At 44.1% G+C, this 20,033-nt stretch overlaps 1 protein-coding gene across 50 annotated transcripts in view; it reads left to right on the top strand.

Annotated features, from left to right (window-relative positions):
• scrib (scribble planar cell polarity protein) overlaps positions 1-20,033 on the top strand; it is a 61,603-nt gene that overhangs the window by 21,190 nt on the left and 20,380 nt on the right. For 34 of the 50 annotated variants that reach the window (XR_015273342.1, XR_015273341.1, XR_015273340.1 and 31 more), the window contains exons 6-21: positions 2,552-2,766; positions 3,314-3,616; positions 3,680-3,759; positions 3,821-4,089; positions 10,289-10,899; positions 10,998-11,198; positions 11,264-11,450; positions 11,569-11,858; positions 12,756-13,040; positions 14,989-15,099; positions 15,378-15,557; positions 15,932-16,090; positions 16,148-16,361; positions 16,423-16,511; positions 16,574-16,843; positions 16,912-17,205. Coding sequence is in view for 40 of the 50 variants with exons in the window: in XM_086840313.1 (XP_086696439.1) it covers positions 2,552-2,766; positions 3,314-3,616; positions 3,680-3,759; positions 3,821-4,089; positions 10,289-10,899; positions 10,998-11,198; positions 11,264-11,450; positions 11,569-11,858; positions 12,756-13,040; positions 14,989-15,099; positions 15,378-15,557; positions 15,932-16,090; positions 16,148-16,361; positions 16,423-16,511; positions 16,574-16,843; positions 16,912-17,205 (3,758 nt within the window). In the remaining 10 variants the exon portion in view is untranslated. Of the gene's footprint in view, positions 1-2,551; positions 2,767-3,313; positions 3,617-3,679; positions 3,760-3,820; positions 4,090-5,335; positions 5,402-9,725; positions 10,210-10,288; positions 10,900-10,997; positions 11,199-11,263; positions 11,451-11,568; positions 11,859-12,755; positions 13,041-14,988; positions 15,100-15,377; positions 15,558-15,931; positions 16,091-16,147; positions 16,362-16,422; positions 16,512-16,573; positions 16,844-16,911; positions 17,206-18,900; positions 19,994-20,033 lie in introns of those variants that run through there. The other 16 variants (XR_015273343.1, XM_086840314.1, XM_020955356.2 and 13 more) reach the window with 4 other exon arrangements.

Raw genomic sequence — 20,033 nt, 5'->3', positions numbered from 1 at the left:
GGCTGAGAAACATACATACCATATATATACCATAATATATTCGTATGAATGTATTGCGATGGCTGATAAATTGTGGATATGTGTTCGATTTGGGCTTGTTTGATTTGATTATGTTATTATTTTGTGTTTATATTCCATTCCCATGCGTGTTTCCCATCGCAGATCAGTGCCGTTTCCCACACCACCCACAAAATGGGTACAGGGAGCCCCCACTTGAGGAATGGAATTGAATGGAAATGGCCAGTTGATTGGTATCGGGAATCTCAATCATGCCACCGGATTGAGCGCTTCTAGCTGCCTGTCAGTGGCAGCATGCCAGATCAAAGCGGGCCCCCAGACGCACAAACGATTTGTTTGTTGCTGCTTGGAAAATGCCAAGATCCATTTCCATTTATCTTCCATACAGTACTTAAAGCCTGCCGCTCACATTGTAGCATATTCCTCCCACTTGAGTGATGTCAACGTTTGTGACGTCATAATGGGGGAAGGGGCGTGGCAGCAGCAATAGTTTTGAAAGTGGGGCAAGATCGGCAAGCGTTGTAATTAGTTGTATGACGCTGCTTTTGGTTAATAATATTAATCGCTTGGCTCGCTTCGATGTTGTATGTGCCACCAAAACTAACGGTTGATTAATGGCCTGTCGCAGGGGACTACAGTGGAACCTCACTTACCAAGAAACCTGTAAGAGTTGGTAGAGTTAAAGTCCTTGTTAGTTCTAGTCACTGGTCATTTGGAATAAGAGGTTTTTCCAGATGTTATGATAATGATTTTAACTTCGTTTTCTATTTTAAATAAATCGGACTGTAGGCCTTCAAATGGATTTATGATTAATCAGCTTAACGTCATGCAAATTATAGAGAAATGTTTATGAAGCATTCAAATGGAAAAGAAATGAAAAGGCGAATCCAAAGAGGAGTCATACAGAGCTAGTAATTATTAGATTTAAGAAGACTTTTCTTTGATTTACTGTAAATATTTCTATAAATATAGGAAGTTGTGGTTGCATTTAATTGTTATATGAAGTATTTAGTTTGCTTTTGTAGATTTTTAGATCAATTGCTTTTGATTGTAGAATACTTATTTTATAGTTATACATAGATAGTGTTATCATGATTTCCCCCTAGTTTCTAGAGGAATTAAGCTATATGCAAATGAGTTTATTGTTTATTTTTCGACTGTCAAGTCTCTTCCTGGGTTTCCACTGTGTCACATGCGTTGATTGAGTGAGTGTCCGTCGTCTGAGTCAACCTGTATTTTTCGTTTGCTGGAGATGATGATGTTGCTGCTGCTATTGTGGTTGCTCTATTCCGTAGTTCTGTGGCGTAGTTGCTTACCAATCGAAATTAATGTATAAGTAGATATATATTGTAACTGTTATTTGGCTTCCAAACTCGTTTTGGCCTCTTGGTTTTTGCCTATAAATAGATTATATCATCAGTCCATTTGGAGAACCAACCAATGCGACGTGTTTGAGTTATCATTTCGCAACCGATCAATGGTCAATGACGGATTAAGTGTACACAAAGCACACATAGCTCGGCCAATTTAGACGAATGTGTGAATAGTTTCAAGATCAAATAGCTACGGGGCCCAGACCTACTCATTGTCTCGTCTCCATAATATTTTAGAGCCATGTAAGCGGCGTTCAAATTATCCAATTAAAGCCAAAGTCATGGGGAGGCAGAGAGCGTCAAGAAAACAAGAGGAAATAAATTTGACAGCACCCCAAGACTTGGCTGGCGTTGTTATTATTATTTTTACAAGTCGTCCGGCCGCCAGTTTATTTCATTTGCATAAATCTTCATCTCGGTTGACCCCGAGTTTCCTAGAGGTCTCGGAGACGCCCCGCTGTGGGGCTAAAATCGGTAACGATTGTAAGTTACGACTGTTCTCCGCCGGACATTTGGCAATTGTAGATGCAGCCATGTACTTGGGGGGCACTTCCTCCCGGCGATTTGCATTTGTTTATTGCTGTAACTGCCACCCATCGGCACCTCCTGCAATTGCTGCGTAGATAGATTGATTGGCCAGGGGATGGGATGGGGAAGGTGGAGCTAAATCCAAATCTGGACCCACTGATTGCCCCCACATGCTGCAACTTTTATGTTGTTTACACGCGCGGTGCGAAATATTTACGGGCCTCGCACACACTTCTCATAAGCGGCTGATGGATTAGCAAGTGGACCACACCGTCGGGCCCAACGGCAGACCTGGCCAGAAATGTTTACGGGACGGCGCCCAAAAATAGTGGTTCGCTTTTGGGGGCTTTTAATAGGCGGTTTATTTATTGATTTTTGCAAAAACCGAAGCGAAACCGTAGACCATTAGGCGTTTTGAATATAAATCTGTGTTTGTATATAATAAATAGTCTTGTTTACATACATATATATATATATATATATATATCTCATATATTGTAGTAGTAAGTGTTTGTGCTGAGCATGAGCATGCAGTTCCTGATAACTGAAACCATTTCAAAGCCATCTACTCTCTACTCTCTCTCTCTATGCGATTTCTTTGCTAATGTAATTCCTTTTGTATTTTAAAATAGCCCGCGATCTGGAGTCTGATTCGGAGCCGTTCGAGGAGCGTGAGCCTTCGCGCACCGTGGTCAAGTTCTCGGAGGATGCCAGCCAGGAGAAGGACACGCCTTTCGTGCGCCAGAATACGCCGCATCCCAAGGATCTCAAGGCCAAGGCCCAGAAGCTGAAGGTGGAGCGCAGTCGGCACGAGGAGCACGCCAATCTGGTTGCTCTGCCAGAGGAGGTGAGTGGAGGCGATCCCAATGCCATGCTTCATATGTATTTCCATCGCTAGGTGAAGGTGGCGGATTGGAAGCCACTCCCATGAAAATATATATATATACGCTTGCCTTGATATGTCTTTGTTGTGCTTTTTTGGCTCAATACTAATCCTAGAGTTAAGCAAACTTGAGGTCTTCTTTTAGCAAATAGTGCATGTCTAACTGGGAGAGGGTATTATATAGTTGATAAACTGGAAAAAGTTAAGATTTTGGTAGTTTTAAGGATTAATTATTAAGTTATATTAAACATTCTTCATATTTTTAACTCAGGAAATGTACCACAGGGTAGCGATTTTTTATATACTGAGAAGTTATTACAATTTCCCTTTATTTTTTTTTAAATTTACATGTTTTAAATTATTTTTGTCTTTTTAATTTTAAAGTATATTTTAAAGATTTTATTCTTAGACATAAAATATTGCATAATTTTACATACATCCCGCTTTTGACTTCTTGTAAAATGTTAAAAACACCTGTTTAATACTGGGAAATTGCCCTATTTTTCATTAGAATGGAACCAGAATAGCCGAGGCACCAACCGAGACCCGAACACTGGTGAACAATCATCAACAACAGGCTCAGTCAGTGCAGCAACCAGCTGTTGGTGTAAACTCCAAGCAGCCAGCGGTGGTGGGTGTTGTTACACCGACGACAACGACAGCAGCTACAGCAACCATACAGGGTGCCCCGGAGGCGGCATCCAGCAATGTAAAGGCAGCCACAGCTGCGGTTGTTGCTGAACTAACAGCCGCTGTGGCAACAACTTCCGCCGCTGAAGAGACTCAGGATGATGAGGAGCAAGAAGATGAGTTTGTAAGTTACAAAATTGTTACTTGTAGGAATTTATTTATTAATTTCTTGCTTGTTTTCCCACAGGAATCCGATCGCCGTGTGGGCTTTCAGGTAGAGGGCGAAGACGATGACTTTTACAAGCGGCCACCCAAATTGCACAGAAGGTAAGCCCAATTAGTTATCTATTAGGCTTACAGCAAGGACTAATTCTCCGATCCTTATCAGGGACACTCCGCATCATTTGAAGAACAAACGTGTGCAGCATTTAACTGACAAGCAGGCCAGCGAGATTCTGGCCAACGCTCTGGCCTCCCAGGAGCGCAACGATGCCACGCCGCAGCACTCGCTTTCCGGCAAAGTGCAGTCGCCCATCGAGGAGGAGGAGCAGCTGGAACTGGAGAGGGAGCAGGACCAACAGAAGCAGCAGCATCCCTTTGATGCATCACTCTCGCCCATTCCGGCCAGCGGCAAAACGGAAGCTGGCACCGAGCAAGGTAAATAGACGCAAAATTGTTTCAATTAACTAAATTTATATTTGCTGAATCTCTGTGAACTCTGGGTGCAGCATCATGCCGTCATTGATGGGAAATCGATAGTAATTTTCACTCATTTGGCTGGGCTGCTGGGCTGACCTGTAAGGGCAGACACTGAAGTGGAAATTTAATTGGCATCTTTGCCCGTCCGTCCGGCCCATTGGCTGCAAAGTGAAACCACAAAGAGCCCTGGCCGAGACCACCCATGACCCCTTTTAATTGTTGCCGCTCTCTGCACGCCATCTATGCATAAATACATACATTTAAGTGCTCTTTTTTTGGGTCTAGGCCTAGCACTGAAGCTGTGCTCACTTCCGATATAATTATATCAACAAATAACAAAAAAAGGTTGAGAAAAAAATGGTAAAGAGATTAAGAGAAGGAGGGAAACATAGAGAGTGTGCGGGCTATAGTGTTGTCAGAAAAATAGCTAAATCGATATAGTATATATAAACAAATCAAAAAATAATTATAAAAATATGCATTGGTATATTTAAATCTACCATAAAACATATTCAAATGTGTTTGGTTTCTTTTTAAATAGTTGATATTGCTATAATCATGCAATAAACTATATATATTCTTTTGAAATGCGTTCTACACATTTAAATATTAAACAAAAATATTTACTAGGTGAATTTCTTTTAGGTATTTTGTTTTGAGCATTATACTATGACTTTGCATCTAAAAGAGTCTCTAGTGATCACACTTAGGTAAACATTTAAAAAACTCAAAATCATGTTTTTTTAAACTTTAAATTACCGAAAAAGCCAACATAAAAGTGAGCATCACTGCTCTTTGATTACGCCAGCGGAATACAGGTGTAGAAACCGCGCTGAGCTTGTGAAACACACACGCAACAGGCGTACAAACTTGGCCTATAAATAGCGTATAGGTAATGCACATATAGTGGTGCCCGCTTATCATCCAGCGATATCTGCCCGCTGGGCTTGCAAAAGCTGATAAAAAGCGAGCGAGCGGATACCACCGATAATACTCACTCAAAAAAAAAAAGAAAAGAAAAGGGGTAAACAAGCAGAGAGCGCAGCAAAAACGAGAGACGTGCAAATGAAACTGAAATGAGGTGGAGACTCATTAGAGCTACCTGGGCAGCGGTAGTGGGAGAGAGTGCGAGAACCCGAGAGCGGGAGCGAGTGCAATTGCCAGACTTTGGGTCCCATCGCTTGGCCCACTCGGCGCCTGCTTTAGTCATTCTTCAGTTACGCTTGCGTTTTGTCAACGTCGCGAGAGACGCGCAATAGCAGTCGTCACCGTACTTACTTACCTTTGGCTTATTTATTTTTTATTTACTTTTATTGGCATTCAAAACAGAGAGCAAAACTTCCTCTCAAGAGGCTGAGGCACAAATAACATTTCATTGTTAAATAGAGAGTGTGTGAAATCATATTTTTCCTTTGGCCCTTTTTATATATTTTATTTTTGTTCTTTCTGCCTACGTGTTGTGTGTTTATTGCTGTCTGTTATCGATTTTAGTCTCTGTTGTCAGTCATAATACCTTAACGGCTATGGAGGCAGGTGGCAGGTGGCAGCGGGTCATTCGTCTGGAAAGTTTCTCACATTGCGCATACGCAGCGTATGGCCCCGGGGCCCCATAATTGAGCTACAGATGCAGTTCTCTATTCTGTGAAAAGCCTCAGGCGACTGCCAAGGTTGAGCCAGAGGAGGCGAGATGGTGGCCCCTAGGCTTCCCTATTTGCATTTCGGCTGCATGTGCATATATCCCCCCGAAAATGAGCTACTTGAAAGTAAATTTAGTCTTGTTTATATAGCCGGGTTTTCTGTTGGATATTTGCAGATGGCAAACAGGAAAAGTGCTTCGCTTTCGATACGGTTGTGTGTGTGTGCATATCCGGTTACCCGGTTACTTCCTTGGCCTTTGCTTGGATTTTTCTGGTTCTGGTTCTGGTTAGATATTGGCAATACAATCAACATTTGCACAATTCCTTTGACATTCCTCGCACTTTTTGCAACATTTCTTGCCGCATCTGATGCACATTTCCCTCATCTCTCTTAAAGTAGTCGGAACTGAAAAAGATTCCGTTACCGTCACCGATTCCATGTCGACCAATGAATGTTGGCCAATAAATAAACCGTTGATAAGCTCAAGGCAATGGCATTCATTATTTATGTATTGTATCGTTGATTGCATGGGATTCTTATTGAATTTTTGCCCGTCCGTATGTTGCAAGTGTGTGTGTTTGATTCTCATGAATGTGAGTGTGTTTTGTGTGTGTGTGTGTGCTGTATGATTGTTGTTTGCCGGCTTGTTTGCTCGGTGCGCCCTTTCATCACTCACTGCAATGGAGTTTGCATTATTATTTGCTGTTCTCTTGCAGCTCGCAGCTCACAGCTCACAGCTTTTGTGCAAACAGCAATTTAAACTATTTGCAGTCGGCATTTGGCATTCTTTCTATCATCAAATAAACACAATTTTGGGCTGGCCCAAAATGTTTAAGTTTTCGTTGTGGAATAACCCTGAACCGTGGCCCGCCCTTGTGCCTTTTCACAGTTGCATGCTAAGTTTATCGCCTAAAACCGCGTCACTCTCCGGTCTCTCCCTCGCTCACTTGTGACAGCTTTTCCCCCGTCCCAAAACCCCATCTTCGCGGGAAAACAAACAAAAATGCAATAAACGCCAGCTGCAGCTGGAAACTGCAACGAGGAGAAAGAGCGAACGAGGCTTGGGTCAAAGAATTTCACTGCGTATTTTCCAATATTTCCGTTTGTCGCCACTGCCACTGCCAGTGCCACTGCCGACGCCATGTTGATAGCATGGAAATGTGGAAAATTCGAGTAATTGTCGAGGAAAACACTCTGGGATCTGGGATCTGGGAACTTAGGGGGAATGCGACCTGAATTGTTGCCACCGACTTGCTGGCTGGCTGGCTTTTAATGCAATCAAAATGAACATGGCGCGCGGGTTTCATTACCAAAACACGTTGGTTGTTGTTGTTTCCTACCTTCATGATATCACCGTTCGTTTTTGGCTATAAACTGATTAATCACCTATGCGCAATCCCATTTGGTTTTCACTGATTATGCGGCATGTAGGAAATAACGCATACGACAGGTGGACCAAGGTCATTACCTGCCACTTGGACTCTTTCCCTTGTAATATTTCCAAAAATTCGTACAATTTCGTAATGATTCAGAGTTGTGCTGCCTTATCGTGTGTTTGTTTTACTACGTTCGCTTTGTTATTTTTCCCCCTCCTTGTTTTGGGGCCTTATCACATTCGGCTTAGGCATTCCAAAAGTTCGATTAGATAGCACTGTGAACGTCACCCCTTTCCTACCAGAATCTCTCTCAGAGAAGCTACCATCACTCCCCATGGCTTTGTTGTCCGGAATATTTCATGGGTAGTTTTTTATGCTTTCGCATAAAAAACTTTGTTCATTAATTTTTGTCGCCACATTTAAGCGGCCATCGTTGCTCGGTCGGTTTTGTTGATTTCCAAAGCTTAACACTTGCAATTTGTCAGCAGCATCGCTATCCGGCGTTTAACCTGGCGAGCAATTAATCACGCAGCCTTCCACTTTTTCCATAACTGTCGCATTTTTTTAAAACTCCCTACAAAATAATAAAAAAAAGGTAGGGTGTGCAGCTCACGTGACATTGCGGAAAGAGAGGTCTTTTGTTGGATTTAAGCTTTAATACTTGATCTCTTGCCATTGATAATGTCGGGGTAATTAAAATCGATTGAACACTGTTTGTTATTCGTTGTGGAAATCAAGGGAATTGCCATGAATGGGAAAGTTTTCCTTTTCTTTTTCACTTGTCATAACGAACGTGTCAGTTTCCTAGAAGCTGCAGGAATACTTGGCCCACATTTTGGCCACAGTTGTTGGGGTAGGTGGAAAAACCTCCGAATTCCGAAAAGAATGAAATATGATTTTGTGCCCTTGGCATGTGTCCATGCTTGGGGCTAATTTCTTCTCCTCCTGCAGGTCATTTACATATAAATGACAAAAAAAAAATAATAGAAAACAAAAACAGAGCAACTGTCTGGGCATTGATTTGGAATTTTGGCATTTGTCAGCTTCGAGATGCTGAACCAAAATCTTATGCGAATGCGAATGCTAATGCTAATGCATTCGTGGAACCATCATATCGAATTGCCACCTCCGTTTTACGACGGACGGCCCTGTATTTCGGTGTATTTAAATTATTATATGTTTATGCTTATGTTTATGCCATTTATTTTACGGTGAGGACAACGGCGATCTCCTTATTTTGGGCTCACCTCATTGAGCTGCGCGCTTTTTCCCCCGTGATGTCATCGTAAAATGCTTAAATGCCCGCTTAAGTGGGTGCAAGTTTGCCCTGGCAATCGGTGAAATAATACAGATAACAAAATAAATATGGAGGGGAACAAATGACTTTATGCTATATTTCGTGCAGTTTGTCGAAAATATTGCCTACATTCCGGGGCAGGCAAACCGGAATAAAAACACAGCACGTGTCATTCGGGGGGAAGAAAAATCTTATTTTGTTTTATGGTTTTTTCTCCCTTCTCTCCTACCAAAAATATGGCTATATCCCGCTCTCGCATGTGTGTATAGCCATAAAAATGTCTTTCGTTTAGACATTTGTCCAACAATCGAGAGAATCAAACTGTTTGCACTTGAAACATTTAACCAGAACACAACATCTCGGAGGAGAGAACACAAGACACAACTTGAGGCAAACTTGGTTGGCTCTGTAAGCAAGCAAAAGCAATTCAAATTTGTGAATACCTCACTCAACTTAGCAAACTCAATAATGGCACATCGAGTGAATGCCAATGTCGGTCCTGCGACTGAAATCCCGCAATATTAATGTTGACTTGACAGGCAGGCATCCAAGGAGACAGGGAAGCAGGAGCCAAGGATTCGCTCTGTCTTTTCTTCATTTATGCCTTGATTAACATGAAGTCTCTTGCTCGCATACAATTACAAAGTGAAATTGTCTCGAGAGCGACTTTCCTTCTCATCTTGTCTGCCCCCTGAATCCCTGACAGTCTTGAAAACAAAATCATTTTGTTGGCCAAAGTGCCGACGGATTTATTGAGTGCAAATCAGCAATAGCGAAAATGAAAGCAATAAATGTGTTTCTCTGGCTGCTGCTGGTACTCATCTCTTCGTTGTGTGCCACCTGCTCCTGCTCCTCCTCTTGCCACCTGAGGGATGTCTGGTAGAGTTTTCCTCCTCTGCCAGGCGACCCTGACTGGCAGACTGTCTGTTTATTTATTTAATAATTATACAAACTCTGTCGGTAGGATGATGGTGGGGGGGGGGGTATCTTCGCCAAGGTCGTTGCCTTAATGCCTGTTTCTAGTCAGGGGAATATGGCTTTCGTAGTGGTTCATTGACTGCCGTTTATGGCCAACTGCCAGATGCTCCTGCTGCCCCGCTTTTTGCCAACTTTGGGTCATTCAATTTGAATGCCATTAAAGCGAAATTTATGCTGAGCACAAGTACAGGTCTTGTTTTGGGAATCTTCTTTGCCTCCTATTTAAAATTTCATTAAATCAAGGCAATCAAAAAATTGTAATAGTATAATTCCACTGATGATATTGCATTGATGGGGTTTTCCAGTCCAATGAACCGAGGCTTTATCTAGGATCCCGGATCGATGCGCTTCTGCAGGCAGGCACAACTTAGCTTTTCGCATATTAAAAAGTGCAGTCAAATAAAAAATAGGTTACCCCACACACACACTCACTCACAGGAGGGTGTTGTCTGGACAGGACAAGATGCCTGGCTGCTGCCGCCTATATTAAAAAGTGCACTCAAATAAATAAAACAACAACATCAAATCGAGTTCGAGTTCGAGTCATGTTCAATGTCAAAATCAAAGTCAAGGAGGGTAACAACACCCTGCCCCGCAATGGCCAACGCAGTAATGGCAACTTCAACTATTCGGGACGCAATAGTCCCGCCACGAGCAGCCTGCGCAGCTCTCTAGCATCCTCCAATCGGAGTCCCAGTGGTTCCCTGCAGCGCAAGGGAAAAAGGGTGCGGATTGTGACCAGCTACGATCCGGTGGATCGGGACTATGAGAGGCAGAGGCAGCACTATGGTAAAGTGCCGGGGAAATGTTGATGAATCTCTTAACAAAATCGAAATTTTCAATATTATTTCTTCTTCCCTTATTGCAGACAACTTGGATGGCGTCACGGAACTCCGCTTGGAGCAGTATGAAATCCACATTGAACGCACGGCAGCCGGTCTGGGTCTTAGTATTGCCGGTGGCAAGGGCTCTACCCCATTCAAGGGAGACGATGACGGCATCTTCATATCCAGGGTCACCGAAGCCGGACCCGCTGATCTGGCCGGCTTGAAGGTGGGCGATAAGGTGATCAAGGTCAATGGCATAGTCGTTGTCGATGCGGATCATTATCAGGCTGTGCAAGTGCTAAAAGCCTGCGGTGCCGTCTTAGTACTGGTGGTACAGCGTGAGGTGACGCGGCTGATTGGACATCCTGTGTTCAGTGAGGATGGCAGTGTGTCGCAGATATCGGTGGAGACGCGACCCCTGATGGCTGAGGAACGTTACAACCCGGCATCTATGGAGCAGCAGCAGCCACAACAATATATTCCGCAGCAGCTTCAGCAACAGCCACAACCTATTCCACAGCAGTTGCAGCAGCAACAGCATGTTGCACCCACGCACAGCTATTCGGGCAACGTGTTCGCCACACCCACGGCCAACCAGATTGCAGAGCCTGCTGTGACAACAGCACCCAATGGTTTGCTGCTCAACGGCAAGGTGGGTAACCATAACCAAAATCCAGCAATGACATTTCCCTCGGACCGTGTTTGATTGATTTCTGGTTTCTCCTCCCCCGCCTTTTGTGGTTTTTGCAGGAGGCACCACTGAGCTTCATCCAGCTGCACACGACGCTCATCCGCGATCAGATTGGCCAGGGACTGGGCTTCAGCATTGCGGGCGGCAAGGGCTCGCCGCCTTTCAAGGACGACTGCGATGGCATTTTCATATCGCGCATCACCGAGGGCGGTCTGGCCCATCGCGATGGTAAAATCATGGTGGGCGACAGGGTCATGGCGGTGAGTAGGAGAATGGGGTGGTGGCAGCGCAGAAGGGCGGTAGCTAATGGCATTTCGTTGTACAGATTAACGGCAACGATATGACGGAAGCGCATCATGATGCCGCAGTGGCCTGTCTGACGGAACCGCAGCGTTTTGTACGCCTCGTTTTGCAGCGGGAGTATCGAGGTCCCCTGGAGCCGCCGACGAGTCCGCGTAGCCCAGCAGTGCTCAATTCGTTGAGTCCCTCTGGATATCTGGCCAATCGACCAGGTGGGTATATAGATAAGCAGAGCTTCTTAGGACCTAAATATTCTTAATATATCGTATAAAACTAGTTAGTATAAATTTCCGTGAGTAACTAAAGCTTTCTCCCTTTCCATTTCCACAGCTAACTTTGGCCGAACAGTGACTGAGCATGTCGAGCAGCCGTACAAGTACAATACCCTGGCTACTAGCACTGCCACACCCACTGCACCCACTGTTGTTGTGCCGTCTAGCATTAGCAACACTACCAGCACGCTGCCCAGCAGCAAAACAAATGGATTCCCAGCTGCTGCCACGATAGACAAGGCCACCGGGCAACCGGTGCCCGCTCCAAGACGCACCAACTCTGTGCCCATGGGCGAGGGTAGCGATGCAGCGGCCTCCACGGCCAGCGGTGATTCTGGGGAGGCTCAGGTAAGGCCAAGAAGTGGGATTCTTTTCACTCGGTAGTTAGTTACTCTCTAGTTTTACGTTTTAGCCAGTTTGCACGTCATTTTAATGTTGCCCATAAGCTCGTTTTTTTTGTTTTGTTTGTTACGATCATGATCAGTCGATAGGTTTACAAAATGTACAAACTTGCGCTGCAGATCTTTCTTTCTAATTTTTCCCATCAGCTGCAGAAGGTGAGTAACCAAATTTAATTGCAATTTATATATTTAAAGTGAAACTGCAGCGCAAGTAGTCCAAGCAAATTGTTGTTGATATTTGGCGCCCCAAAGAAAAATATATGAAAAACGGAAACATAAACACACTTACTAGCTGTAAGATACCTAATATGTGCTAATCCATATCTCCGCCAGATTATCAACTACCCATAACCCTAGATGCTAGAACTATTTATTATAAACATAGCTCATCTACTCGTATGTATAACGAAATTGTTTGTGTTTGTTTTGCATGTGCCCTGTGCGCCTTGTTCGTCCTCGTCCCTACCCCTAAATGCCACAATCATTATTCTCCAAGCAATATATATATATTCGATAGAGTCTAAGTTCGCACTGAGATCCATTTGCCAGCTTTTGAACACCCATCAAGGATGAATTAGGCCAGAGTTTCCAAAAGGATTGTACATAAATATTAAAGATATTAGCTTAGTCATAGATCTAACCATAGAGCTTCTCATTTAGCGCCTCAAAAAAGTGTAACCAAAATTTACAAAAACCAACATATTTTTTGTTTTCTTTTTCTCTCTGAACCACTCAACCATCTCCCCCCAAAAAATCAAACCTTGCTTAAAACCGATCTTTCCGAATCAAAAAAAAAATCGTTGATAAAAACCAAAAACCACGTTAACCGGCACACCATGAGCAGCCCTCCTCGTTGCGCCCGCTGACCAGCGACGATTTTCAGGCGATGATTCCGGCCCACTTCCTCAGCGGCGGCAGTCAGCATCAGGTGCACGTGGCCAGGCCCAACGAGGTGGGCGTGAGCGCCGTCACGGTGAATGTGAATAAGCCGCAGCCGGATCTGCCCATGTTCCCGGCGGCACCCACCGAACTTGGCCGTGTCACCGAGACGATCACCAAGTCCACGTTCACGGAGACGGTGATGACGCGCATCACCGACAATCAGTTGGCGGAGCCCCTAATCAGTGAGGTGACTATCTCGACATCACGCATACACTAAGAGCCAGAGTCCCAGAGTTAAAGAATCGTTCTGTAAAAAAAGACAAGTCCGGACACTTTTAAAGAAAAACCTACTATAATGTAAAAAATACAATATACCCTGTAAATCTGCCCAAGGAAATCGAGCTTTTCTCGTCACACACCAAGCACGCACACCGTACACACCGTACACCCTCGATGCACCCAACACCAAAATTATTTAGTTTAAATTTAATTTATTACGTTTTTTTTCGCTATTGGCACTTTGATAATTATTGGTCGCATTTTTGCTGAATAAATATTTGGTGCGTTTTGCAAACGATTTGATTTAACTGCTGGTCAGGAGGCCCTAAAGAGGCTCCTGTGAGGCGATGTGAGGAGGCCGCCGAGTTTTCACCCATGATTCATGCCGAGCATTATGCAAAACATGCACATTTACAAGAGGTTGTGATTGCTTCGACTAATTGATTAGCAATTGGGATGGCCTTGGCTTCAATTTTGGATAAGGTGGCTTTGGAAATTGTATTTACTAAATCAAAGACTATTAATTAACAAGATGAGTAAAGCTCTCCCTTTGTGGGAGGTTACTCTTTCGTTTATTAGAATGTCTTTAAGCCTCTTGGAACCCACTCTTTTTCTGTTTTAAGCTAACTTCTTAATCCTTAAAGTTCTACTAACACTGGATAAAATATATATATAACTTTTTCTATCTGCCAAAAATCTTCTGGTTTATGTTTATTTTCCTAATAATTTAACACTTAAAGTAATGGGAATATTATCTTTTAAATGCTTTTTTTTCCCTAAATCTCTTTGGAAGGGCAAAGAGTCAACACTTGAATATTTAGAGTCCTTTGATGGTATCTGAAATCTATTCAAGTGACAAGCAAAGCGCTTTCAGAACGCTTTTGCACACTCGGTACCATAGAGCCACTCAAGTGTCATCGCTGACATGATGCAAATCCCGGCCAGAAATCTCCGAAACTCTGATGCAGCCGACAAAATATATACATATATGTGTATATAATATATATATATATATATATATATATCAGTAAACCAGCTGAGGCTATGCAACATGCAAAGATCCTTAAATAATAAAGTGAGCCAACAGCAAGTGGAGTGGAGACCAAAAGAACCCCAAATGACTCTGCCTTGCCTTGCCTTCTGTGTGTGTGTGTGCAGTGAGGCCTTAAGTAAACTTTAAATATTTCTGTTTGCCATCACAGTCTCTGATTGCGAGTGTAAACACTCTCCGGGGCAATGCTAAATAAAATATTTAATTGTTTTTCATTTATTTCCCTCTCTGCCGTCGATGGCTTCGAACTTTCGGCAATTGAATTCCTTCAAGATAATTGATAAAAGTTAGCAGTAGTTGGCAGCCCAGGTACATGTGTTTATTTGACACCTTGACACTAGTCAGTCAGTAGTTTCTCCTCTTGACTATGAATATAAAAGGCAGAAGCAGAAGCATTATGCTTTGATGTTGGCCACAAGCACCACAGAAGCTTTGTTTAAATCTCTGTGAAAGTGCCTGAAAAACAAGAATGTTCTGGTTAAAAGTTACCCTCACTTGCCTTATGCTTAATCTAAAATTAAGTTATTCATAAGAAAAAGCACAAGAGTTATTAATTATTTGTTGAATGTATCACCCCCTTTGCCTTGGTATTTGATGTGTAATGAATGCTCAACTTAATTGCATGGCTTTGTACGGTTTTGGTTTCGGTTTGGGTTGGGTTTTGTGTGTGTGAATGTTAATGTATATATTTTAAATGTAAATGTAAATATGAATATCACCAACAATTTTGCACCCAAGCACACCTCATCCATGGATCACTCACCTTACACGACGGCAGTCTCTCTGTAGGATATCTAGAGCTTAGGCCCACATTCAGTGTGTTAATTTTGTGATGTGCTAACACTTTCCTTGCTCCCCTCTGCAGGAGGTTGTGCTGCCCAAGAACCAGGGCTCCCTGGGCTTCAGCATCATCGGTGGCACGGATCATTCCTGCGTGCCTTTTGGCACTCGAGAGCCAGGCATTTTCATATCGCATGTAAGTATGGGTTAGCTTCGGCTGGGGGGAAATAGTTTGAGGGAAAGCTGGAAAAACTTTTCGAATTAAAACACTCGAGTGGCCGATGCAAATGAGCTGCTGCACAATTGTGCAGAATGCAGTGGCTCGGCCGGCCGGTGGCTTCATTATAAGCCAGCTGCAGGCTGCCAACTTGAAACTTTGAAGTTTTTTTGGCCAGCCTTCCTTCATTCATAATCCCAGAGCCACGAGTATAACAATTACCCTTGGTGTTTGCTTCTTCCCCTTCATCTATTTAGATTGTGCCCGGCGGGATTGCCTCGAAGTGCGGCAAGCTGCGCATGGGAGATCGCATACTGAAAGTCAACGATGCGGACGTGTCCAAGGCCACGCACCAGGATGCCGTGCTGGAGCTCCTAAAGCCGGGTGATGAGATAAAGCTGACCATTCAACATGATCCCCTGCCGCCAGGTTTCCAGGTGAGTCAAAGCTTTCCACATTATACCTGTTTAATTAAGTGCGCCTGTAAATATGTATATATGCTTTGGATCCACTTTTGATTCCTCTCTCTCTCTGTATAATCTTTGTACACTTTGCCACTGCTCGCAACAAATTCGATACGCACAGAGCATAGAAGTATTTTATGTAACAACAGAGGTAAGCTCCTCTCGTCCCTTTCGCAGAGGAAATATTCCAATTAGTCAAATGCTTCCACAGTTTATGTTTCCCTAGAGTTTCTCCTGCCTTTGTTCAGCTGCAATCCAGATTGTTATTTGCCAGCTCTTGAGCCAAGTCCTCGCTAATTTCTCCCACTCCCTTGTTCTCTCTCCTCTTTGTTAATTGCAAATCGCAGGAAGTGCTCCTCAGCAAGGCGGAGGGCGAACGTCTGGGCATGCATATCAAGGGCGGCCTGAATGGGCAGCGCGGTAATCCAGCCGATCCCTCCGACGAGGGTGTGTTCGTGTCCAAAATCAACTCGGTTGGAGCAGCCAGACGGGACGGAAGGCTTAAGGTAAGGTTCATTCTTTGTGGTTTGTCTACCGAAACTGAAATTTTTCCCTGCGCACAGGTGGGAATGCGTCTCTTGGAGGTCAATGGACACTCGCTGCTTGGCGCCTCACACCAGGATGCGGTCAGTGTGCTCCGCAATGCCGGCAACGAGATCCAATTGGTGGTCTGCAAAGGCTACGACAAGTCCAACTTAATTCATTCCATTGGCCAGGCCGGCGGCATGAGCACTGGCTTTAACTCGTCTGCATCCTGCAGCGGTGGCAGTCGCCAAGGTAAGGTAATCCCCAGCTTAGCGCCCGTCCGTCTTTGACTGTGCTCCTTTCCCCCATCCAGGTTCGCGTGCTTCAGAGACCGGTTCGGAGCTGAGCCAGAGTCAGAGTATATCCAGTCTGGACCACGACGAAGAGGAGCGGCTGCGACAGGTGAGTGCAGGATTTAAAGAGACGCACGAACAGGACTTTAAATTCGCTCGACTTCCCAACAGGACTTCGATGTTTTCGCCTCGCAGAAGCCAGATGCACAGCCAACGAGCCAAACGGGCCTGGCGGCTGCTGCGGCCCTGGTGCACGGAGGAGCTACCTCGCCCACGCCTACGCCATTGCCCACGCCAGAGGCTTCCGCTGATTTAGCAGCAGCACCGGACACGCCAGCCGCACAGACCGTGGCGCTCATTCACGCGGAACAGGCTCAGTCGCAGGCCCACGCCCAGGCCCAGCTGGCGCCGCTAGGTCAGGAGAAGAGCACCCAGGAGAAGGTGAGTGGACGTGGACGGTGCACGACCTTGGTGGGCAGTTTGTGTGAATTGTTTCGCTTGCAAATTAGGTGCTGGAAATTGTACGCGCGGCTGACGCCTTCACGACCGTGCCGCCAAAGTCGCCATCGGAGCACCCCGAACAGGACAAGATACAGAAGACGACGACGGTGGTTATATCGAAGCACACGCTCGACACGAACCCAACTACCCCGACGACGCCGGCAGCCCCGCTACCCATCGGGGCGGCTGTGGCCGAGTCAGCGACCCCGTCGGCATCCGCTCCAGCCCAGGTCGCCATTCCCGCTGTGGCCGTGCAGACGCAAACGAAGGATGGAGAAGACGCCGACGAGCAGGCCCCACAGGTATGTAGCACCTGACTGGATGCACGTCTCCTGTCCTGTCATGGCTTTAACATCTTTGTGTCTGTATCCGTAACTGTGTGTAACTCTGTGTGTGTACGTACGTCTTTCGATCTCGCATTCGTTTGTGTTCGTTCCCTCACTCAGGGTACTCCGGGTACTCAGGGTACACAACAGATACACCCATGTAACCGCTAACACGAACCGACAGTCGCCACCCCCAAAAAAAAACCAACTCAAACTCAAACTCAAACTCGAAACGAAACCCAGCGCAATCTCTTAACTTGATTTTTGTTTCGCATTCAGCTTGTTATGTGTTTGTGTAACTTCACTAATGCCTTTGTCCTGTCACTGACATTGCGTGTCCCCCCGTACATACGAGTGTGAGTGTATCACACAATTTTCAAATATAATATACGAACGAGGCGAAAAAGATGACAAACTGAAAAATATAAAAAACAGTACCAGTAACACCCACTCCATAACATCTCACATAAAACCACAGACAGAGAGGTCACAAAACTCTTGTGATAAGTCTGACATGTGATGCCAGTTTCCAGTTTGGAAATTTGCAAACAAATCGCGCAGCATGATAGCACCATCAGACCATTAAAACACATCTGAAACTGTAACTAAAACCGAAATAATCATTGCATATACATACATATTTGAATTCCCCTCGAAACACTTTCTCATTCGTTGTTCATCGATAGGTATTTGCTTTTGTTGCTGCCTTAAAGCGTTTTTCTGTTGCATTTGAATTAAAAATGAATTGAGGAAAAAAATCATTGCCTATCTCTGTGGGCCGCTGTGCCACTGGGGCGTATGAGTTATGTGTTGTGCATGAGCGTGTGTGTGTGTGTGTGTGTGTGTGTGTGTGTGTCGGGTTGGCTTAGCTTAGAATCGTGCTGCCCTTGGTCTGGAGTGTAGCCGCTCCCTCGCATTTATTGATATGGCAGCAGACAATTTATTATTTATTAGCATATTGGCTGCTGGTGCTGCTCCTGGCTGCTGCTCTGAGCCCGGCCCAGGCTCCTTGGCCCTGGCCATTGTTCTTGTTGAGTTTCATTGTTGTTACCGTTTGTTGTCGTTGTTATTTATGCTACTTTCATATTATATTCATTTCAGTTTTCGTCTTTACTGTTGCTACCTTTTGCCCCTTTTTGCGTAGGCGGGCGGCATTGTTATTATTGTTATTGTTAACATTGATGTTGTTGTTGTTATTGTTATTGTTGTTGTTTGTTGTTGTGTTTTTTATAAGCGGCCGTCTTTGTCGGCTTTAAAGCATGCCCCATTTGAATTTGCATTGAAAGCCACCCGACCCGGCGTAAGGCAAGGGGGACTGAAATCAGGCATACACAACACACTGTACTCACTATATAGATGGCACGTATAATAAATGTAAATGTAAATAATTCAAAAACTGCAGAAAGAAACGAAAATTTCCATTAAAACGTCTCTCTTATCTTCTTCTCGTCCTTGTTCTTGTTCTTGTTCTCTCTCATCCCTCCCCTAAAATTTCCTCAATAATGTGCGCGTTGTTCGACGCTTTTCAACGAATTTCTTGATTTCCTTTCTTTTTATTTTTTACTTTATTTTTTTCTGAATCATTCTGCAATCTGTTGGTTTGTTTTCCGAATTTTCGTATTGTTTTTTGGGCCCCCCGTTTCTCCGATTTCCCAACCGATTTCATTGCAGCTTACTGCTGAGCAGCGCATTGCTTAACAAGCGGATGTTTATCACCATAAGACTGAATATTTAGTTTAAACTGACAGGAATACAGAATACAAGAGCAACAGGACAGGACACGACTGCTGCTTGCTCGAGTGTCCTGCAAGAGTTGAAATTTATACAAAAACCTAAGAGGAAGCAAAGCGAGGAGCGTGTTCAAAGGGCCAAGAGTTACTACCAACCGCACTAGGCAGCGTTTACTATCCCCTACTATTCCCTCCTCCTCCCAATCGAAATTCAATCAAAAACTGAACGCACTCGACTCGGCAAACGGTTTCAAAGTCTCTCACTAGATCTCAGTCCCTCAGTATCGACAGAACAGCAACAAATTTTCAAAAGGAACAACTGAGAACACTCAATGCAAGCAACAAGAAGAATAATGAACGTGTAAATGTATTTATCAAAGCGCAGTTGTCGCCATTTTGCGGCAGAAAGTACTCCACTATACATATAGTCTTTCGATGTTTATACTATGTGAAACCGAAACCAAAACTGTTTACTATATAAAGACACTTACACACACCGAGACACACGCACTATATTACTAAATGTGTAACAACGTGTGGCAAGCACACACAAAAGGTCCAATTATGCAACTGAATAATACTCAAGAAGAGAGGAAATGGATGAGGAGTCTTGTTATATCACCTTTTGAAAGAGCCAAGCTATTCCTACACTGGGGATATTTTGTTAAAGTATCTACTAAACTGTTACCACAACTGAACTGTTAAACTGAATCCACACACCGTATTACCAAGGACCTTGTAATGCTCAAGATGCGTAACGCAAGTCATTTTCCTCTGGCTTTTCAATAACATTTCAAGAGATACTAGAGCAAGCTCTCTCCTTTGACAGTACGCATCTGATAGCTTATAATGTCTTTGTTTATTACCCATTGATTACTCCTTAGCAGAATGATTAGGAAACTTACATGTCGCGTTTGAGTTTTCCCCCTCCTAATAATGATAGTTAAATTTAAAGTTAGCTAAATGGAATTCGAAGTGTGCATTTTTGATGTCAATAAATCTTAATGTATTTGTCGTAAAAAAAAAAGAAGAAACATTTCCGGGAGAAATTCGGCTTTCAGGGAGGCCACTCTT

Source organism: Drosophila serrata, unplaced genomic scaffold, assembly GCF_035046125.1.
Source record: "Drosophila serrata isolate PLE 108 unplaced genomic scaffold, ASM3504612v1 contig_382, whole genome shotgun sequence".
In the NCBI taxonomy this organism is placed as follows: domain Eukaryota; kingdom Metazoa; phylum Arthropoda; class Insecta; order Diptera; family Drosophilidae; genus Drosophila; species Drosophila serrata.
This window is presented reverse-complemented; position numbering and strand designations above follow the sequence as displayed.